General features: G+C 41.6%; 1 protein-coding gene across 1 annotated transcript in view; it reads right to left on the minus strand.

The window, feature by feature from the left end:
- Positions 1 to 24408, minus strand: part of scn8aa (sodium channel, voltage gated, type VIII, alpha subunit a) — a 50229-nt gene continuing 25821 nt past the window's right edge. The window contains exons 15-27 of the mRNA XM_030055114.1: positions 23476 to 23649; positions 22471 to 22827; positions 20965 to 21438; positions 19002 to 19119; positions 17993 to 18147; positions 17116 to 17289; positions 12059 to 12181; positions 7238 to 7522; positions 6780 to 6833; positions 6436 to 6573; positions 6222 to 6326; positions 5769 to 6039; positions 1 to 5413 (exon numbers count right to left, since the gene is read on the minus strand). Of these exons, the coding sequence (XP_029910974.1) occupies positions 4254 to 5413; positions 5769 to 6039; positions 6222 to 6326; positions 6436 to 6573; positions 6780 to 6833; positions 7238 to 7522; positions 12059 to 12181; positions 17116 to 17289; positions 17993 to 18147; positions 19002 to 19119; positions 20965 to 21438; positions 22471 to 22827; positions 23476 to 23649 (3588 nt within the window). The 3' untranslated portion in view covers positions 1 to 4253. The remainder of the gene's footprint in view (positions 5414 to 5768; positions 6040 to 6221; positions 6327 to 6435; positions 6574 to 6779; positions 6834 to 7237; positions 7523 to 12058; positions 12182 to 17115; positions 17290 to 17992; positions 18148 to 19001; positions 19120 to 20964; positions 21439 to 22470; positions 22828 to 23475; positions 23650 to 24408) is intronic.

A 24408-nucleotide genomic window follows, 5' to 3' on the forward strand; every position in this document is an offset into this window, starting at 1 on the left:
TAACTGGAAGGCTGCTTTATTGGTAATAAAAAGGTTCGTGCTCAAATGAAGACAATCTTTCATAATGTTCTTACTAAGAGTCCAAGTGGTTGTGCAACACACCATCATATTGTACTGTATATCCTCTTTTATCACGGTGTCAAATGATAACAACAGTTTGAAAAGCACTTTTTTAATTTTCAGCGAAAAGAAAAAAACAAACAAAACAAAAAACAAAAACGCCCATAATAAACCATGCTAAAAAAGAATGAGTCCTATAATCAAATATTGATACAAAAATAAATTTCAGATGGAAAGAACAGAAATATAGAAGGCAAGCTGCTTTTTCACAAGCCAAGTGGGTGACACACATAGCACTAAGAACAGGACATTTTTTGAGTTAGCTGTTTTTCTGTTAACATCACACACTGTTGAATATCAAGATGAAGTGGGGTGTCTGGATGATCCTCCGGCAGTATTTCTGACTTCAACGTCCCTGATTAATGTTGTGCTCCATATTTTCACCCCCAAAAAAACCTCTACCCTCCACAGTTTGGAAACATTTTTTGTTGTTGTTGTTGTCTTTTTTTTTTTTTTTTTTTTTTTTTTTTAAGTGTGGCATCATCGTCCAAATTCGCAGAAAAAGCAGAAAAAAGGCACATGCCATTGAGTGGAACAACACTAGAAACAAACCATTCAACAAAAGGAACGTGAGGATGAGAAGCAAGAACTTTGTCGTATGCATGTTGAGCTGTAACGGCACTGATGTGTGGGTAATGGGGGGGAAAAGGCCCTGGGGTAGGTGCCATCTTCGTGTGAATGAGGCAGTCAGTCACACCAGCTGACCTCTGGCAAAACAGAGCACGGGTTAAGTTGGAGGGCAGTGAGGAACAGTTGTCTGTGTCCTTGTGTGTGTCCGTGTCTGTGACTGTGGGTGTGTGCTGTATATTCAGTGCAGGTGACAGATATGACAGTAAGTGAGAAATGTGCTGGTAACATTATCCTTTCATCATGATCAGGCTACAATCCATGGCAAGCAGCTCCAGTAACATCGCGCATGAGCTATTCCCCAACATAGAAGGGTGCTGGACCAACCAGTTTTAGACATCCACTGAACGTGTTGCACATAAATCAAATGTGACAAACAGTGTTCTTCTGTTTAATGTATATACATATAGACATATATGTATACATGTATATATCTTTTGTATTATATAATATCTATATTTCATTCAATTTCCGTCAACAAAGTGAAAAGTGTCTCAAAAAATCCAAAAGGTAACAAATGTGACAAAGGGCATAGCTGGAAGCCATTCTATATTATTGTTATTATTCATTTTTTGATTATTAGTAGTAACTTTTTAAAATCCGTATTTACAAAAAAACACAACAAAGCATGCCGATAAAATAAAAGAATATAATACAGTATTTATAGTTTCTCTCAAAAAGTTCTTCATTCTTTTTCAGCGATTGTGCCATTTACATCATAGCCTGCACTGTACATATATTTGTTTTTTTTTTTTTGTGATTTTTTTTTTCCAAGTGTGACTGTATCATTCTAAAACATTACATCCAAGATGAACATGGGTAAATTGGATGGCGTTATTCACTCCTCCTGTGGTTCTCATTGGGAATGTATTTGGTTTCAGTGTGCAGCAGCCAAACTGATTTGGAGACCTCATATTGTAAACAGACCTCAGGTATTGTTATAGACAGGGGTTTCTGGTACAGGCAGTGTTAAACACACCAAATGACATTAGTGGTGTGACTATGGATGCCAGATATATGTCCAGTCATCCACTTGTAAATAGGACCATCACTCCTGTGTAGAAAAGAAATGGCAGGTATACCGAAGGAGGCAGTAACGTCTTGTCTACCACTCGACAAAGCCTCGGTTTTTCATGAAAAAAAGACCCACAAAGCTTATTATACAACATAGCTGCGTTGATGTGAGGCCTACTGATGTTCTATCTTGACAAGTGTAGTGTTTTCTACCTCCATCTCAGGCAGATTTCTTCACAAGCGGGTGACAGCATTTGAAAGCCTGCAAGGATGTGAAAAGATGGTGCGAGCCTGGGTCCAACACCACACAGTGTTTAAGAGGTCCCACAAAAGCACAATGATACACTGACAAACATGGGACTTTCAGCACTCTGACTCAGACCAAAGCACTATTCTCTTCCCCTGCTCTTCTGTTTATCTTGGTTATTTCTGGTTCTCATGGCAGTCAGTCTAAAACCCTGAAGGGAGGGGCACTATGTCTTTATTGGTCCGCGTGTACTGTATTATTTAGCATCCATCCACCTCCCTGAAATGTCAAAGTCCATTTTGTTCTACAGTCCAAACCACAAGCCCTTCGTGGCCATCCACCTATCATACACACACGCTGGGCATGACTTGGCATGTCCTTATGATATTGTCTGCTAAGTCTGCTGTTTTCAGATGGTCAGCATCACACTCTCAATGATCAAAGCCTCTTTTTTTCTGAGAATGATTGTATCACAAGGACATCAGAGAAGGACTTCACCTTTTCCTAAAGCTGGCAACTCAAAGTGTCTGAGAAAGGCTATCTGAGACACAACTCAGGGTGAAATTCTGATGGGGGACTGACAAGAGACAAAAGAGAAACTGAAAGTCACGTCTAATGTATTTACCTAGGAGTCGATTTCAATCAGCTCTTTCAGCTACTCCCACCCACCCAAAAAACAAACAAACAAAAACAAAACAAAACCATTCTGCTGTCCCTTCCCTAGGAACTAAAGCATTAGAGGGGATATCTATTGACACTTAAGCACACCAGACCCTCGCTGGTGCCACATATAGATTCCTTGGCATGAAACGTCACCTGCTCTCACTGCTGTAACATGGACCGCAGGAAAATGACAGAAGTAAACAAAGAGATGTAAGCCCCAGATTTGGTTTCAGGACAACTAAAGTGGTCCTCTGAGCATCTGTGCACCCTTGATGTGAGGATACTCCACTTCCTATCAACAACTTGCATACTCCTCACTCTAAACTATACTCTTAATTCCTGAAGTACTCTTACTCATCACTCTTCACTACACTCTTTAACATTCAGAGCAGCAAAAAAAAAAGAGAAAAAAAAAATCCATCCTAGTTTTTTGTTGTTGAACGCTCCAACAGAGCATTTGCTTCTGAGTGCTTACATCCTTAATTCACCTGTAATTCTTATGATGGGCTGAATTAAGATCTGCCAGTTGGAAATCAAAACTAGTGAAGGACAGGATCGTACCACTATCATTCCCCAATACGCCATAAATATCATTTTCCATATTCCTCATTTTCCAGTTATAGTACTTATAATTTCCCCAGTGGACAGCCTCAAACTTACAGTCAAGCCACTGCAGTGGTCTGAGAATTTGTGTCTTGTGGACTATGATTACTCATGCATGATTCCTGATCAAAACATGCCTTCATGCAAGTCATTTCTATGCATTGAACGAGCACAATAATTATTATTTATCTGGAACTCAGTCTGAGCAAGTCCCCTTCAGCCCAAGTCAAAACAATGACTAATGACCCCTACCCGGTCAGTGTGAAAGCCCATGTAGAAAATGTCTTTTTCAATGTCAGTATAACAAAGAGGAGATGAAAGGACTAGTGACATGGGCTAAATGTTACCTTTTTTGCTGCTCAAATAATGTAAAGATGCAAGTATACTCAGCACAAACAAACAAAAAAACATTGTCTACTGTTCTGGGTTTCCCCCTCCCTTGCTAGTGTTTCCTTCCTAGCTAAACTTGCTTGGTTGATTATTGTTTTCTCCTTGATAAAGATGGTAAACCCGATGTTACAGAGCCTCCCTTAGACTGATAATACAGTTCTAGTGGGATCTGTACGATCCAATCTCAGTGGACCTTTGCTGCGGGGGTCCACACTTGGTGGTGGCAGGGATTTTGCAATTCTCCAGTCATCAAGCAGAGATATCTGTCCCTTGGCAGTTGGTCCCCAAAGAAATGTGTGTCATTGGCCAGCACACTGTATAAGTCATTATTTCTTGTGGTTGCTCCTCATTTCTAAGAACTTGGTCACTATGCAGCAAAGTTCCATGGTAAACTGATTGTGTTTGGTTCAGTTGTCTTTGACGACATAAGAAACCATGTTGTCTCAGATGTATTTGAGTCTGTAAACATTTTTTTGTGTGTTTTTGTTGTTTTTTTACTTGCAAATGATCACTTTTTATACATTTGTTGGAGTTTGGGCTCAGAGTCTCTTCTCACTGTGTCTTATTGGATAATGACAATCATTGAACCCTAACACTTGGATTCACGCTCATCTTTTTGGTTTCTGTCCTTCTCTTTCCTGCCCCCCTTCTCCTCGTTCTCGTCCTGCTTCTCCTTGTCAGGTTTGGTCACGCTGTCGTAAGAAGGTAGAGAGGCCGTGGATGGTGTGCTCTCTTTCTTCTCTTGGTTGGTCCCGCCATTCTCAAGCTTATTGTTGGTGAAAGCTTGCCGCTTGAAGATTATGCCACGTCTGATGAGGTGGGCGCGGTAGGCGTTCTGGATGATCCTGGCGGAGACATCCTCCTGTCTGCGGCGGAGGGTGGTGGTGATAGGCTCGTAAGACACCTTAGAGGGGTTGGCTGCCACAAAACGCTCCTCCATCTGCTGCCTCAGCATGTCCAACTCACCACTGTCACCAAGCACACGCTTGGTAAAGGCAAACAGGATGTCCAGGCAGTGGATGCGATCGCCGCTCACCATGGGCATATCCATAGCAATTAGCTCAATGGTGTTGGGCTTTGGAACACGAAGCGGGTGCTCCAGTGCATCAGCAAAGTCAGAGAGCTTGGCAAAGGTAATGAACTGAGAGGCAGTGGGGTCAAACTTCTCCCAGATCTCGTAGAAGGTCTCAAAGTCATCCTCACTGAGCGGGTCGGCACTCTCCTCTGTAGCTACACTGAAGTTCTCCAAGATGATGGCGATGTACATGTTGACCACAATGAGGAAAGAGATGATGATGTACATGACAAAAAAGAAGATGCCCACTGAGGGGTTGCCACAGTCACCCTTCACTGTTGTGCCAGGGTTCTCCAGGAGGGGGTCGCAGTCAGGCGGGTAGTTGAGGATGGGCAACAGCAGGCCGTCCCAGCCAGCTGATGTGGTGATCATGAACAAGCAGATCATGCTGTTACCAAAGGTCTCAAAGTTGTACATGTCATCTATACCTGCTCCGTGTTTTACGTAGCCAAAGTTAGACATGCCAAAGATGGAGAAGATGAACATGACCAGGAAGAGCAGCAGGCCGATGTTGAACAGGGCTGGCAGTGACATCATCAGGGCAAAGAGTAAAGTCCGGATGCCCTTAGCTCCTTTGATCAGACGGAGGATACGGCCAATACGAGCCAACCTGATCACCCTGAACAGGGTTGGTGACACAAAGTACTTTTCAATGAGGTCAGCCAGGAACATACCTGAAGAAAGGAAAATAAAAAGAGAAAATAAGAAAAGGCAGGTACAGAAAAGAAAGGAGACAAGTGATACAAGAAGAAGAGGAAAAGAGAATACAGTCAGCTCACATATTTTGAATGTTCATGTATGTGTGAACACCTTATCTCCAGCGTACATTGGGATCTGCGTTTTAGACTGTTCGTCCAAGTTTCAACCAAGATCAAAATGACTATGAGAAACTATGAGAAACAACTCAATGAAATGTAAAAAATGAAAATGTAAACACCAAATGATTTTCTGGATATTAACTCTGATCTTGTACTACTCCTAAAAATGTGACCCCTTCTTTCCTCTGTGCCTCTCTTCTCCCTCACTCACCAACAATAGAGAGGATGACCACCACCACATCAAAGATGTTCCAACCATTGGTGAAGTAGTAGTGGCGAAGGGCAAAGAGCTTGAGCACGAACTCTGTGGTGAAGACCACAATAAAGATGAAGTTGACCCAGTATAGCACGTTCTCAGTCTCATCTGACTGGTCGTCTGTTTCCACCATCATGGTGACCATGTTGAGGCAGATGAGGATCATGATTGAGATGTCAAAGACCTGCTGTGTCACAAAGTCAAACACCATGCCCTGGATCTTGTTCTAAGAGGGAAGAGAACACAATGGAGATAAGTCAAGATTAATCCAGAGTTACAGACATAGATTGACAACTGAGGTATCAAACAAAAAAACAACATGCATTAAATGTCCCAAAATGATTTTATGACACCATATTGATGTCTACTAAATCCCAACAATGGCTCAATAAAATGAAGAGAACATACCTGTGGCCTAGGTATCGGTTTTTGTGGCTTTTTGGAACCCAGTTTTTTCATGGCATTGTAGTACTTCTTCTGTTCCTCTGTCATGAAGATATCCTGACCTCCAAAGTAAAGGGACACACAAAGATTTGGTTACAATCACATTCTAATACTTTCAGATGGCACTGCAAATACTACAGTATGCAAAGAAGGCATGAGGAGGCAAAAGGGGTCTTATCTTTTTCTTCTGCTGGTTGAAGTTGTCAATGATCACACCAATGAAGAGGTTGAGGGTGAAGAAGGAGCCGAAGATGATGAAAATGACAAAGTAGATGTACATGTAGATGTTGTCCTCATAAATGGGCTGGTCTTCCACCTGGAACAGAGTTATAGTGTGAAAGTTGCTGTTAGCTAGTGAACACCAGCTTTTTTTTTTTTTTTTTTTTTCTTTTTACACATGCCAGTATGATCCATGAGATGCACGTCATACACTGCATATGCCAGCTGACTTGCATTGAGGTAACTGAACATTTTAAAAATAAATGAACATTACAGTATGTATTGAGGACAGAAGCAATATACCTGTCTGGAATCTACAGCTGCATACATAATGTCCATCCAGCCTTTGAATGTAGCCTTTCAAAACAGACACAGGATTAAATTCATTTGTACAAACACAACACGGATAATATAGGCCATTTACCAATTAATAGTAAGAAAATACAAATTATGGTGAAGAATATTAAAACTCAAACAAAACTGGTGTGTGTCTTATGGAGCTTGTACACAGAAAGACACAAGGACATGAAATTGTTAAGCCCCCCCTCCTTCATAAAAATACACATAATACACAAATCAGAGCGGTGTAACACCAAATGGAGAGACAAGTAAGAATAAAACATCTGGTGATCCTCAGAAAGTCATAAAGAAACTAAACAGAGAAAAATGTACTGGAAGATGAGGAAAAAGCAAACAAGTAAATTAAAAAAATGAGGAGAAAAAATAGGTGAGGGATAAAAGAGAAAGAGGGACACTCTCACCACTTGCAACAGGGCCAGGTATCCGGCGCCCACATTGTCAAAGTTGATCTTGACATTCTTCCACCTGACCTCAGTTTTGTTTTCGCTAATGAGGGCCAAGCACTGGGTCTTGTTGTTGACCACGTCCACCTCAAAGTACTCCTCTGACGTCTCGTTAAAACAGTAGAAGTACTTGCCCGCAAACAGGTTGACACCCATGATACTGAAAATCAGCCAAAAGATGAGGCAAACCAGCAACACATTCATAATGGAAGGGATGGCACCCACCAAGGCGTTGACTACCACCTAGACCAGACCAGGGAAGACAGGATATGACAGTGTGAGAACCTGGAAAGACAGTGCATTCAACCCCTCCGATGAGACACTGCATACTGCTATGGCTTACTGAACCGACTTTTACAGGCAATGTTCAGGTAAAAACTAGTGATTCAGTCCTATTATCATTAAGTGTGTCCACACTGAGAAGAAAACAAGCACTGCACACCACTGTGATGTGAATACTGAAGTGTGGGGGATTAGGAGGAAGGAGAGCTCTATCAGTCCCATTCTAATTAGAGCAGCACTGATGTGACTCTGAGACGCTCTTTGATCTGATGAAGCATGCGGCTAGAATTGCCTACGGGATGCTCAAGTGCGCACGCACACACACACACACACACACACACACACACACACACACACACACACACACACACACACACACACACACACACACACACACACACACACACACTCACACTCTCTCATATGCAGGCAAACACACACCCACACACACACATACACACACACACACACTCAGACACGTGCACACATACCACTTCCTTGTGGTGGTTTTATAAAGCTTGCAATGTCATAAAAGAATTTAATTGCAAGCATTTTGCCATACCACTATGCAGTGTCCACTCATACCACCCCAATCCAATGTCCCATCTTCTTAGTCTTACGGACCCTTTTCTATAACTAGCCCATAACAAATAATTTAACACTACAGCAGTTAAAACAATCACCTGCAGCGTATTCCCCACCACCACCCCAGTCTATGATTTTCTAGCAATCCAATCCAATTTCCCACAGATTCACCGTAGCCAGTAGTAAAGCTCAGCGCATAGTGGACCGCTCACTACCGGTGTTAGGCAGGCCGACCAGCAGCTCTCAGGCAGACAGCTGAGCATGCATGTCTTTTGCAGACTCGTTTGTGGAGCCATATTCCCTCCTCATTACAGACAGACAGACAGGGAGGAGCTCTAGAGCAGGATTCTCTCAGCGTGTACATGACCTTCACAGGTTGACTCATGTAAATACATGGAAACTCACTTGCGGTGTGTGGAAGGCACAGTATTAAAAGATACTAACTGCCATCCTGAAAAACACTAAAGAACAAATGGCTTCAGGATGATTAATTTGCAAGTAGTAGCAAATTATGTCTTTGGAACATATTATTATGTCAAAAACATACAAATCATAGTTCACCTTATGCTGAACCTCCCACTTCCCCCAACAGGAGCTGCGCTGCACTCGCTGAGAGAATGACTGTTTGCTCTATCTGAGGTACAACTGAACTGGTTTCAAGAATTAATAGTGTTTGAAAAAAGAATTGGGCCATGCTGTATGGAAAGCATTCTCAAAAGAGGGAAAATGGCTTTCAAAAGTGCATAATGTGCATCGGCAATTATATAGTACATGCGTGTTACATGGCATTGTGCAATCTCAAGAACCGCTCAAATCAATAAATAAATAGATAGAGAAATGTGTGGATAGAGAGATAATGGCTAAAAACATTACTTGCTTGAGGGTCTGATAAGCCATTCTGACATATGGGTTTGGGTAGTATGGGTTGTATGGGTTCTGTATCTGAAAAATATCTACAGCACAATATGGCTGGTGCTGGGACCAATGCCTGAGGCTAAAACAACAGACTACTGGTAACACTGGTCTGCAGCTTCTAAAGTATGTCTTATTGCTAATAAAGACGGGCCACTGAAAAAATTGACCATATCCAGAGGCCCCAGCATGACTAACATCTTCAATGCAGGCTGCACTATTAAAAAATGGATTGTCTCTACTGAACACTTGGGTTCAATTAAAAGCTAGAGCAAGTAAATTACTGTAGGTAAAAAGGCATATGCTGCAACTGGGGTAAAGATGGCTAGTAGTTGTCATTCCTGTACAATGCATTGCTCAAAAAGTAGGAATGAGATTACAAAGCGGCATAAGAGAAAGAGAGAGCAAAGTATATAGTCAGAACAGCCCATGATCATTGCATGTTAAGCAGTGCAATGTGTCCAATTGAAGCTGCACTGCCTTGCTTGGCGCTGTTGAGTTGCATTGGCGTCTGCGAACCGTCGTGCCATAAAACTCAATCAGCGGGGATGTAAAAGTTCTCAGCATTCCAACTCTCCAGAATCTCTTTCTTACGGTGTCATCTCTCCATTCATGTACTTCCCTATTCATTTATTTATTGCTTTGACCTCAAATTTCCATTTTCATTTCAAACAAAATGGCAACTCAATTGATGAACATAGACACTGTAGTATAAATTGGTACAGCAGGATCAAATTCCTCTGTTTCACTTGCTTTACTGGGCCACCCTCACCTCTCTTACCACATGCACCCAACGAATGTGGTCACTCATCGGGGCATTGGTAATTCACTGATACACTTTGATGAAACAAATGTGCCATGATTTCCAACCCCAAAAATGACACTGATTGGACAAGTCTATTTTTTTCCAAAAAAGACTTAAACATATAAAATTTTGTCGACACATTCATAAGAGCATCCATAAAGCTTATCCAGGGCCTAAAAGCGTTGATGTCTGCACATATGCAACAACATCACTTTTTAGACGCTGAATATCTGGTATGAATGAGATTTCCCTATGAATGGAATTTCAGTTTCTATTAATTAGTGGACACTCTAGATAATTGCAGTGCTTGGCATGTCTTCTTCACCTGCCGGTCTGTCATTTTTGGGACATAAAAAAAGGGAGACACATTGTCTGTCTAGGGTTGAGAGTGTTGTCCGAACGCTGTAGTGCTAGTCAACCTATGGGCTACCACCCACCCAGACCCAGAACTCAGAAGCAGAGTTTAACTGGGCCTATTGTTGCCTCCCAGTTTCACTTCCTGTGGGAGTGGAAGGCAACAGGAAGCCAGGGCCTGCTGTATGCGCTGCATGGTGCCATGACATGACAGCAATAATGCCTTGTGTGAGATGGCAGCCTAGCATATTTACTAAGCTTCTGCGGTGAAAGTGAAGACAAAATAAGTGATTACATGTAATATACCATATGTCGACCATGTTCAGGCGTAAACAAATGCCAAATTTGCCATTGAACAACTTGACTGGTCTTGCTTCCAGAATGGACTGTTAGCAGATCAGGCAGTCGGACAGTTTGACCCAACTTGCTCGAACACTGGCAGAAGCTTAACAAATATTTTCCTCCTAAACCCACAACATGTGAGTGTGTGGTCTCAGTCTCAGTCCCTGATGCAGATAGATCCTGGACAAGCAGGAGAGAGTGTAGTGACCCTCCAGCGGTCCGGCCCAGCCAAACTGGGTCAAGATGGAGTGAGCAGTGGAGGGATAAGGGGGAGCCGGAGCAGGAGGAAGAGGGCGAGGGAAGGGGTGGGTGCTGCACAGTGCTGCACATGTGGGGCTGAAGGGGAGGTGGGGAGGGACTGAGGTGAGGAGGAGAAGCTCAAACTAGAAGACAAGGCAACCAGTCCAAGAAGAGCGAAAGACAGAGAAGAAGAAGAATGAGAACAAGAGAATGAGAGAGAGAGAGAAAGAGAGAGGCAGAGAGAGAGAGAGAGAGAGAGAAAGAGAGAGAGAGAAGGGACTACAGGTGACAACAACCAGGCGCAACCTATCACTACCATCAGTCACAGAGAAGACCAATCACATCTGTGCATTTTAGGAAGGGATGGCTACAGCAACCAGAGGTACTGCCAAGGCAAACTATTTCTGTTCTGTAAATTGTTGAATCAGTATGACTGATTTTGCCATTATGAATATGGCAGAATCCCCTGAGTTTGCTGTTCAACAGCCATCTTGTATGGAGAGTTTTGGTGTGACTGGAGGGCAGAGTGCTGCTGCTCCCTGGTTCCTGCTGGTTGTTCTCTGTGCCAGATGCATTGAGGGATGGTGTGAGCTGGGGAGGGGGGTGGGGGTGGGGGTTAGGGGAGCAGGGGACATGTGGAGGGAGGGGAAGGGGGGGCGGGGGGTTCTCGATTAAAAGCAGTGGTTGAGAATCAGGCCAAATGAACTGCTAATTGTTGATTCAAATGCTCTATATGAGATGGCATGTAAGTTTGACTTGGTTCGCTTTGACCAATTTCGCATTCATTTTACTTTGGCCAATCAAAAAATGAAAAACATAAGATGGAGTAATTGCAATTTCTAGTTTGTCACTTATGTGATGAGGCAGCTTTATGAAATTTTTTTCTATTTCTAATGGGTGTTTTTTGAAACAAATCAATTTCCATACTTTGGATTTTGTGTCTCAAGAATTCAATTGAAATGCATGTTGTTCTGCTGGTAATAACAACTATAATATTTCTTTACTGAATCTCCCAGCTGCATCATGACTTGTTCTTTCGCTTTAACAGAGGCATGGTACAGAATTGTGCATGGAAAGGTGACTTCTTGTCTTTTCGTTTCTTGTTTCTTTTTTTCTTTTTTCTTTTTTTTTAAATCCCCCAAATATGACTTTGGAATTTTTTATTCTCTTGGTTTGTTTTGTTTTTGGATCAGTTCTAGCATGCTTTAAACTGTTGAATGGGCATGCGGAAGGATCAGCTGCTTAGCTTTGGATCTTACCCTCATCCCTTCAAAACGTGACAAGGCTCTGAGGGGTCTCAAGGCCCTTAGTGTCCTGAGTGATTTAATGGGCCCTAGATCGGAGTAGCCCAGCGCATTAGCTACAAGGCTGACTATAGACACCTACACAAAAACAGAGAAGCAAAAGAGGTTCCAAACTGTTAGAAGTGAGAATATTCACTAGGGAAGAGAGACGGCCCTGGCATAGGCGGAGAGTTGCTTGACATACACACATAAATCTATGCATGTATATACATGTATAATATAGCATTTATACATGTATATACACTGAGAGAGAAGGTCAGTGTTTAGTATAGGTTTTATGTGCGTAGTATTTTTAGTAGCAGTAGGCCGTAGGGATTGTTTGTCTGTTATTTTAGGGCAGTTGACGAGACGTGAAAAGTCCTTTGTACCTGCAAAGAAACTTGTGGTTGAGAAAGAGACAGAGAGAGAGAGAGAGGAGATAGAGACATAAGACTCAAATAGAGGGTAAATTAGGCAGAAAAAGTGTGCTACATGATTTAGTAAAGACACAAGCGAAGGGACTGGGGGAGCAGAGGAGGAGGAGTTGGGAGGGGAGGGAAGGAGAGAGGTTACCCTGTAGAAGTTGATAAAAACCCAACAGACTTGAGAGCCTTACCCTTGCCCCTCTAACATTGTCTCTCCATGTCGCTCTTGGGCTGAGGCATAAAATCCCATATAATTTAAGACAGACAAACTAATGGAACCTAAGAGAAAGAATACAAGTAAACATGTACAAGTGCGTCATTTTTGCCATTTCTTTCTAAGACATATCATATCAAAACTTCACACAGCATTTAGAATCAAATAGGAGAGCCACAGTCACATGAACCACACACAAGTAAAACAGGGATGGAGGTTAAGGGCAGACCGGCTAGTTATTAGCACTGGACGGCACTGAAAGGACAGAAATACACAGAGTACAATCAAGTTACACACAGTACAGTTCACGGTTACCAATAACAGCACAAAACCTCAAAGAAACTGGTGCAGCCCCTCTCACATCCGGCAGCTGCCACCATGGCTTTGCTGCAGCCAAAGAACGCTCCACAGAGTGTCATTCATTTTTGGCTGATAAAAAAATGGGTTCATTAAAGCCTTAAATGAAGTCAGGATTTCTATGTATAATATTGCATACACCGCCATTCATATTACAATTTTACAGCACAGCACTGTGAATCGTAGCAGTGCAAAACTCCTGTCACTTGAATAAATCAATGTAAATTTAGGCAAAGTGGCAAAGTGAGTTATGGTTTGGTAATTGTGAGGCCCCTACAGTCCTGGGCCATACAGCTGATCTAAGCTAAAAACATGCACACACACACAGCATTGCATCGTTAACAAAGACGGAAATGGAACCGGGGAGTGTGGTCAATAAGCTGCACTTATGTTTTGTGAAGAAGGCCTTGATGAAGTCACCTCAACTAAGCTAAGGCAGCCATTAGAGGCTTGGTTAAAGAAGGGTTCTTTGGCTGAATGCAGATTTTTCAAGATGGCCTACAATATAGCAACTAGGAGTGGGCGGGAGTATATGCATCAGAATTAGCAGATCAATACTGCCACATAACTGCTGAGCTCCTGGTCTTATTAACCCAGCTGCTGAGAGATTTGGGCATTTACTTACATTCATGTTTGGTCAGAGGAATCCTAATATGGTGCCCTGAAGAAGTGGGTTTTTTGGTGCCATGTTGCCATGACTGCATTTTTTTGGGTGGAGACTAGTGGGACTGAAACAGGGCTAGAACCAGTTCCTTAACAATAAGGAATATATCAACAGTGAACACATGTGAAAGCACCTCCAACCAGCCACCGACACCAACCGGTCAAACTCACCGCAAAAAAGTACACAACATCCAAAGCTTACCAAAATCACGGAGGGAGGAATCTATCAGGCAAAATCTTCATTTTGACTGATGCCATTATTAATTAATAAACACAGACAACAATAGACTAGCTTTTAACCGTTACATATCGAAATGAGCCATTAATCTTAACTATGAACAGCAGAGAGGATGTAAGCATGGATTCATACTTCTTTGTCGTCTAATCTGGACCCTGTTGTTCAAAAATCGTGACCAGGATGTCCTAAGCGCAGCCTTTATTTAGATTCTGTTGACACTCTTCCAAGCTTTTTGGACATATCCCCCGTGTAAATCTATAAACCTGCTCGTTGAAGATGTTGGCAGCAAACTGGGCACATACCCTGGCAGGGATACAGTAAAATAAAGATTTTGCCTTAGTCTACAGTGTTTGGGGTAATTGTCACCTTCAGCCTGACCCTTTGGAGTACCCCCCATTGGGGTGCCTGGCCACCGGCCCCCGCTGGGCCAGCTGTGTGGTAGTGGCCTCAGCGCCTCAGCGTCCCTCTCACAGAGCTCTGCAAGGCAAGGCCAATGACATCTGGGGCTGTGATCCCATGATGACGACAGCACAAACCAAACAAAAACAAAACAAACTAAAAACCAAAAGGAAAACAAACACAACAAAACAATGATAATAATCTGAGTGAAAAAGAAAGATGAATGGAGTATGGCAGCTATCAGCCTCACTTTACTCTCTTATGGCTGCATATCACTGATATTTTTGAATTGTGTAATCATTTTGTTATTCATTAAACAGCTAATCAAAGATGCCTATGCACTCTTATTTATATTCTAATGCATTTTTTGCTGTGCAAAAGGCTGGTTGAGTTGTCTGATAATGACAAGGAAAATGTTAATTTACAACTCATCCCATCCTCTTTAATCACTATGGCTAGTAGACACTAATGTCACAGTCCTGAGTCTGTTCTAATATATGGCAAACACATAATATATTACAAAAAACATTCTTGTAATGAAAATTAAGAAGAATCAAATGAATAACAGAAATATACAAAAACACAAGAGGGATGAGGAGGAACACATTCACACAGGACACCCACACTCAGAGGAAAATACAGGCCGGTCTAATGATGGTGCCCCCCTTCTGAGTCCATGGAAATGGTTTCACCCCACAACACAGGACGGCAGAGGCACAGTCAGGCCACGACACAACCCAGACTCGTCGAGGGGGAGCACTAGTGAAGACCAAACTTACCGCTGGCTGCCTGTCACCCACCATCATTACATCTCAGCACAATATCACCACATTCCTGAGGTTAGACTTTCAAGAGGGAACAGGAGGAGCATGGGGAAGAGGGAGGGAGGGATAGCACTCTTTGTAACACGGCCACAGCTTGGGAGACGGAGCGCCCAGCACTGTCCCAAGTGTTTGGTTCCACAACACACCTGCAGCCCCCCCACCAACCAGGGTGTTGAATGGAGACTGGGGGTGGGCATGTATGCGTGGAAAATGTGTGTGTGTTTTGGGAGACAGTAAAAATGTGCATATGGAAGCCTACAATGGCAGTTACCTTAACAGGATCAATGGAGTATTGTATGTGTTAAATGTGTTAGCTTTGTGAGGTGTGAAGTGGCAACAGTTGCCTATTTATTCACTTCAGGAAATATAATGTGTATAATTTCAAGTGCTATAAATTACAAGATGTATGTGTGGAAGGCGTATTTTTTGTTTGTTTGTTTGTTTGTTTGTTTAAATAAAATACATGTAAATTATCCATGAGGTGTAGTAAGGGTATGATTTCTGTAGGGGGGCTGGTTGACAGGATTTTGTATAGTGTCAGCATGGCAACCTCAGGCCATTAGTAGGAGTCCATTCACAGGAATTGGCCAAGGTGTTGGACACTGCGGAGAGGTGGTTAGATCAAGAAGAAAGCCAGAATTCAGAGAAATTCTTCTGCTATCCAACGGCCAGTTGTTGACTTTTCCACCAATCACTGCAGGTTATTTGTTGCATCACCACCACTATGAAAATGTAACACTACACATATAGCTTCTAGCCATGGAAATTCTAGTTTCTTTTTCACCAAACTCTCACTGAAATCTTAGTCATATCAGCAATCTTGTAATCTAATCTCTAAAAATAGGAGGAATACACAAGATTACATTGTGGTTATTTTCGAAACTGCCAAAGAATAGAGTGAAGAATGTTCCCTGTTCTGGTCTTTCAAACTTGACTGACACGAGGAGCAAAAAAGAACACAGAGAGAAAGGACAAAGGCACATATCAAACATCTTACAGGCCAGAGACACAGCCAGAGACATCTTTACGGAAAGACACATCTTCAACACCATCCCGTTGGACTGAGCATGACTTGAATATGAGTGTGATCAATAAGCTTCATTACTGATTGGCTGATACTAATTTACATCGCCATCCGCGCTTGAATTGTGTTCATATCCCAATCATTTGTCCTAATTCAGCCACAAAACAGTAAAATCGGTTTAAATTTGCACACAACAGGGGCACAGGCTAACAATTCTTTGCTTGTGGCAAATAAGAATTGATTTTAACTGACAGAAATGATTCACAAGCAGAGAATTTTCATGCATATTCAAGCATCTCAGGCTGACAAGAAACCAAGTAAAAACAGGGATTTGTTGCTTAATGGAGCTGTAAAAGACGATACAGGCATGTGTGCATTTTAAATGGACAGACTGTGGTAGTCTTGTAAAATACTGTCCTTGCAGTATGAGTAAACAAAGCAGAGAGGCTTCCTATTACCAACAACATGCCCTCTCACCCAGTGCGGCCCATGAAGCAAATATTCATTTTTTAGCCTAACTGACCTCTCACACTTAACCACACCCAGTGGACACCAATAGAAGCAACACTACTTGAAAGGAATTGAGAAAAAAATTGTATCCTCTATACATATATAGTTTATAAAATGATATTTAATGCATATTTTGTGGTTGACAACCACTTACTTGATGCAACACAAGACAAATGAAATATTTTATGTTACAAATACAGCCAAAACAGCCAAATAGAGTGTAACTAAAATGCATTTTTCTGTTAACAAGTGTGTATGTGTACTTTCCCCTTCTACAGCTGACCAGAGTGTTGCTATTGGACCAGAGTGTGGCTGAGGAACAATGACTGTCCTGCTCTTGTCTGTTACACATGATAGAGGACACAGGAACTGGACTTACATCCACAATGAAGAAGTCCAGCCAACACCAAGCATTGGTGAAATACTTGACAAAACCATAGGCCACCCATTTCAGCAACATCTCCAGGATGAAGATATAGGTGAAAACCCTGTCTGCATATTCCAAAATGATCCGGATGGTCTTCCTCTGCTCAATGTACACATCCTCAAAGGCCTGTGGAGACACACAGGAAACATACATCAGCCAGGATAAGGAGGGTGAGGGAAATGGAACACTAGATGATTTACATTTCAGCTAATGAAATTGTATACAGCGCTAGAACCCAATCATGACTGATTACTACTTGATTTACTACTTGAAAAAAATCCCCCCTCAACTTGAAGCATTTCAAATATCTGTGCTAGTAATGCAGTTGTGCACTAGTCCATGCTCTTATTTTAGTAGCATTTGACATGCTTGAGAACATAGCCCTCCTGGCACCAGAAATAGATCCCCTATTTGATAAATGGTACAGTCCATTAATCACACAGTGCCGCTCTAACGCTCCTGGCTCCTCCCCCAGCCCAGCAGCACTGGGAATGAGCAACCAGCTGCACCACAGAATGGCTTGTATCATCGCCTCACTGCCGCAGACACATATTTTTCCAAGTATTTGACCTTTATTTTTAATGAACCAGACATTGCACCCCAGTCCACACAGTCTGTGTATTTCCTGTCCTATTTGTGCTCTTCCGTTGATGAAAAAACATTACAATGTTTACAAGGAGAGCCACCTAGGCGGTGAATTTCATTTGACTCTCTCATATTTATGGAATAGGCATTTACAATCATTGCAACTAAAACAGCATAAATTTCTTATTTTTGTTATATGCAGAGACTGGTTCTGTATATTTAGAGGATGTAAATGCTTCCTCACCAGGGCACCACTACTGAGGAGGATCATGAAGATGATGAGGGTCTCAAACCAGTTGTGTTCAACGATCAGGTAGCAGGTCTTTCTGAGGAACCACCAGCTTTTCCCCCAGCCGTGAGTGATGGGAACATCACAGCACTTGTACTTGGCCACACAAGCTGAGGACATATGACAGGAGAAGAGAAGAGTTAAGATAAGATAAGATAAGATAAGGTAAGATAAGATAAAACTTTAATGATCTCCATGGGGGACACTCAGTCATTGCAGCAGCAAAATGTGATTCAGAGATTAAAAAATACAAAATAAAATATTAACTAAACAATCCAAACAGTAGAATAAATGATATCATTGTAAAAGATAAAATTAACTCCTCGTTTTCTGCCAGCCAATCAGAAGAGAGCATTCACCCAGGCCATGGCATATCCTACCAATATTCTTTATTGCTTACTTATACATGGATTGCATAATATTAAATATGCTGTTAATCCATATATAAGTATCTTCCACTATTTCTACTACTACTACTACTACTACTACTACTTCTAATATTATCATTCTTCTTCTTCTTCCTTTTCTTCCTATCATCACCATCATTATTATTAATAATAATATACTTTTCTGTATAACACCTTTTCAACAGTTAAAAAGTGTTTTACAACAACAACAAAAAAAAAAAACACAAAGAAGACAAAAAACAATTTCAAGAGAATAGACATGAAAACAAAAAAAGGCTTTCCTGTAGGAATTAATTTTCAAATGCTTCTTAAAACAATTCAAAGATTCAGCAGATCTAACACAATGAGCGAGAATTATATACAATTTATATGTACCCATCTAACTACACGCCTAGACGGATACATAGACGGACAGATAGAGGGAATATCCATGGCTGAGTGATCCTTTATAATGAGACTGTCCTTCAGCCTGTAGCTCAGTAATTTCCCTCTCAGCCCCGGGGGAGTGTGGGTGCTGTGGAGTGGAGGTAATGGGTGCTGAGGGATCAGTGTCTTACCATCTGTCCAGCAGGGGTCCGGGTCCAGGTACTCCTCCACCGTCTCAACCACCACCACCTCCTCCACATCTGGCTTAATGTCGATGGTGCTGCCCTCTGACGAACTGGTGTCATCCAGCTGGAGACACACAGACATATGGCCACACACACACACGGATGCACACGGACACAGACACGCACACACAGGCACACAAACATACAGATACGTATGATGAACATGTGCAAAACCAGCACAAAGACATACAAATGTATACAAATTAAAACATGGACATATGAACAAAATGAGGAAAAACGAAACACACACACACACACACACACACACACACACACACACACACACACACACACACACATACACACACACACACACACACACACACACACACACACACACACACACACACACACACACACACAGGAAGAGTTATTTTACAGACAAGGAATTGATGAGGTAAGGTAATAGTAATAAGGGAAAAGCTGAACCTCTTAAAGCTAAGTTTAACTTCCTATGACAAAATGTGCAGTGTATGGCATCCATTTCTTTAAATGTTACACGGTTCAGTCTTTTGAAAACACTTCAGAGCAGTACTTGAGCTACAAGGCTTTGCTAAAGTGAGATGGATGCCATAACAATCCAGAACATCACACATCATCCGTGTGAACATTACTGAAATGGAATCTCAAATGGCAGACCATCCACTCTGAGAGTCTTAAATGTGTTTTGTAAAAAGACACAGGTCAGCAGATATCCATTTCATCCACAACGGCAGCAAGCTCCTGCCACTCTAGATGACTCCGCTGAGTAATGGAGTGAGATTACTGTCTTGGCAGTGCAGAGCAGCTGGCCACACCCAAGATTTTACTGCCTTGGGAGAGGAAACTGCATGGCAACAATGGAGTAGGAGAGTAATACGGCAAGAACAGCACACTGACCTGAGCCTTTGTTAACTTAACTGTGATGTGATGAAAACAATGTCTGCATACTGACATCTGAGTACTAATGATTTCACAACTTACTGGAAACCTAGGTTTCACTGCAACATATACAGCATTTTCCAGACTACTTCTTATCTCTGCCAGGCAGCAGCAAAGAGGAGATCATGTATTTGGTCTTGTGTGTCCATGTGTCTGTCCGCAGCTTATCTTGCAAACTACTGAGCCCATCAACCTAAAATGTTTTGTGCACAGTTCTGACTGTATGATGATGAGCATAGTTGCTGTGATTCAAAACGTTTAAAAAACATTTGTTTTTACTACTTCTGCTCTTTCTCCTCATTCACTGTCTAGCTCACTCGACCACCTTTTCTCTGACTCCACAGGCTCACTATACGCCAGCCCCTTACTTCATTCAACTGTCTAGCTTGCTTGTTTTTTATCCTATTGTGGCTGTTTGTTCCAATGATGGGTGGAAAATCCACGATATGTGTTGTGTTGTTTGGGAGAGTTTACACACCATGGACAAGAAAGTCAACAGAGCACAGATAAGACAAACGGGAGTAAAACACTGTAAAAAGTCTCAGACTGGAGATAAAAATAAATTGCACAACCTGATGTTTCACAACTGTAAATAAAACTTACATGTGTCGCTGTTTGATGACCTGCTTGGCCATCATATCCACATTATTACAGATAACTGTTTATCAAAAATCTCCAGTGTGTAAATATATCACCAATAACCATCCCTAGAGTAATAATCCCAACAATCAAATAGACAAACAAATCACATAACAATTGCAACACTGATACTGGGGTCCTCAATGAAAGATCAGAAAATTGCACCGCTTTGCTGCATTACAGCCTTTACAACCAGAAAAAAACAGCATTTACACAACATAAAAATATTATAGTATCAAAAATTCTAGATGTAACTACTTTCATATCACAATACTGACATAATATGGATACACTGCCTGCCCTACTCTCTTATCAGCACTGGATAAATGAATGAACTCCTCTCACTAACCTCTTTACTGTTCTCATTGTCCGACTCGCTGCTGAAGTCCTCTGTGTTAAGGTTCTCAAAGTCAGACTCTCCCACGGCGATGGGCACACAGACGGTCAGGTTCGGGTTGTGGATGAACGACATGTGGTCCTCGTCAATCATGTACTTGCCAACGCTGCTGCCGATGCCGCTGGTGGTGCCGTTACCATTCTTGGCATAGTCCAGGTCGCGGTTGATGTCCACTCCAGTGTGGTTTGCGATGCAGTTCAGCTTCTTGTCGTACATGTCGTCCAAAGGCTTCTGCTCATCTTCCACAGGCGGTTTCTTCAGTAGGCTGGCTACCAGCAACCGCACCTTAGCCTTGACCCAGGCGATGCCCTTCTTGATACGCATGACGGAGATCTGTAGGTTGTTGGGCTCACCGTCATCATCTGTCGCAGCCAGGTTGTCAGCACTGAATGAGCTCAGCAGCAAGGCAAGGAACAGGTTCAACACCTTCAGGCACAGAAGACAGAGCAAATCAGTGACTGGAGATCAAGACGGAGATCTGATAATTCATCATTCTCTGACTACCTCATATTTTTTTGTATGCTGTAGGTTCCTAACAGTGACCATACCCCTACTCCTAAAAAAAAAAAAAAAAAAAAAAAACTCCACTACCATGTGCCATGATGGCCTGGTGTAATATCTGGTTGGAATGACAACTCTCAATGACACATTGTTTCCAAACCTTGCTCTACACCCTCCCAGTCTGGACACTAGAGGTGCAGAGATTTATTCACTGCATTGATGCTTTGATTATAAATTCTACCAATTCAATTGCATTGAACTGCTGAAAGACATAAATAGAATCACTTTAAGACATAAATAGAATCACTTTGACTTTGGCCTGAACTGAAACGCTTTGAATCATTTCATTCAAGATTGTTGATGCGAAAAAAATATCTATCTATATCTATATCTATCTATATGCATATAGATAGATAGATAGATAGATAGATAGATAGATTTACTTTATTGATCCCAAACTGGGAAATTCTTATGTTACAGCAGCATCAATAGAAACATAAAATAAAATTAAATAGAATAAATGAATACAATAAAGACAGAATAAATACAGAAATATATACAATAAAGACTATATACAGTACATATATGTGTGTTTGTGCATGTATATATATATATATATGTATATATTGTGTTGATCTAACAGGATACCATGCAACTCCAAGTTTTTCATATGTATATAAAATCATATTTTTTTACAATAAATAATATTTAAGTACATCTTCAGTAAGATTTTTTTCACATTAAAGAAGAAAAATGATAGTCATATTGTATGTGCAGACATAAAACTTTGGCTGAAGCACTGAATCCATCAATTGACTCAAATTGTGCTTCACAAACTCCAATCTAATTTAATTGTCCCAAAAAACAAAACCAAAAAAATGTTCTTACATCAAATCACCAAGTGAATCCTGAATTGAACTCAAAAGCTAAAGATCCACAATGCCACTGGACACTCACCACCAAGTTGCCAATGACCATGACCATCATGAAGACGATGAGGCACATGGCCTGGCCTGCCACCTCCATGCAGTCCCACATGGTCTCAATCCACTCGCCACACAGCACCCGGAAGACAATCAGGAAGGAGTGGAAGAAGTCATTCATGTGCCAGCGTGGTAACTCACAGTCTGAGGAAATCTTGCACACACAGTCCTTGTAGCTCTTGCCAAAGAGCTGCATGCCCACCACGGCAAAGATGAAGACGATGATGGCCAACACCAGAGTCAAGTTCCCCAGAGCTCCCACTGAGTTACCAATGATCTTGATCAGCATGTTGAGGGTAGGCCATGATTTGGCCAGCTTGAACACTCTCAGCTGAGGGTGGCGTGAGGAGAAGAAAGAGGGTGGGTGGAAAGAGTAGGAGGAAAAAAATTACTTAGCAGAACTCTGAGCTTTTCTGACAAAATTTTAGCTCTGAAATGATTTGTCAAGTAATCAATAAGCTGATCAACAAAAAAGAAATTACACATTTTGACAATATAATAATCATTTTAGTAATTTATTAAGTTAAAATCCCCAAAATTTGCTGATAAAGCTTCACTTAAATTGCAAAGATTTGCTTACCTCTCTGTGTTGATCATTATAAAGTTTATACTTTAATTGTAATTTGGATACATCATTTTGCACTCTGCTACATTCCCATGAGCATTTGTCATTATAACTGACATTTTTTCAACTATATGACTAATCAATTAATTGAAAAAAATAACTGATACATTAAATAAACAATGAAAGCAATCATTAGTTGCAGCTTACTAGCTTACTACTTCTCCTGGGTGAATAAATAGCATGATAAAGTAAATCTAAGTTGTCTGCTGACAGTAAACTACTTCTGATTCAGATTTTTATGGACAAATCATTCATTTAACCGATTAATTAACTGATTAACTGCACTAAGACAGTACATCCACATGTAATTTCCATTTGGTTTACCACTTGGAGGTGCTAAATTTGAGCGCTCACCAAACGGAATGACCGCAGCACGGACAGACCCTCAACGTCAGCCAGAGCCAGCTCCACTAAACTCAACGTCACAATGAAACCGTCAAAACAGTTCCAGCCCTCCTGGAAGTAGTAGTAGGGATCCATAGCCACCAGCTTGGCAAACATCTCCACTGCAAAGATCCCCGTGAACACCTGGCAGTGAGGAGAGAGCACAGATTTGAACAAATGGATTTGGCTCGATATGGTGTTTCACAGGGGAAGTGAGAATGTGAAGCATGATGGGCGGTGAAAGATATCATTTGTGAAGTGTGCTCCCCCTTCTATTATCTGAGTTGTACTTTAGAAAATGTTTAAGAAAAACCCATCACATTAGAAATTACCCCTATAGTAACTGCATATTAATGTACTGTAGCAGAAAGAACAAAACCAATTATTTACAAAGGCAGTACGTGTGTGTGTGTGTGTGTGTGTGTGTGTGTGTTTGTGTGTGAGTGTGTGTGTGTGTGTGTGTGAGAGAGACTCTGCAGTCAGTGAGGACAGCATGGCACTTCTGTGGTCTCATAACAGCTCTAATAAATTACTAAAGCTTATTCTTAAACACTGAGTCCACACTGCATAAATGCAAAAAAGTAAGGATGCAGGTGTGTGTGTGTCTGTGTGTGTGCATGTGCATGCCGGTCTCTGGTCTAGGACGATGACTCATATTGCATCAATGTGACCTAGAAATTTCCACCTGTAAAGCTCACTGGCCAATTCTGATAAATCATCCTTGAGCAGAGGTGGTAAATAATACATTTATCCTCTTTCAGATTGTAGATTCACACTCATGCACCTGCCGGCACACACACACACACCCACACACAGGCACACACGCGCACATGCACACATATATACTGTATGTATAGACACACATACAAACACACTGAGTAGTTAACAATTGCCATTTCTATT

Source organism: Myripristis murdjan, chromosome 7 (genome assembly GCF_902150065.1).
Source record: "Myripristis murdjan chromosome 7, fMyrMur1.1, whole genome shotgun sequence".
Classification (NCBI taxonomy): domain Eukaryota; kingdom Metazoa; phylum Chordata; class Actinopteri; order Holocentriformes; family Holocentridae; genus Myripristis; species Myripristis murdjan.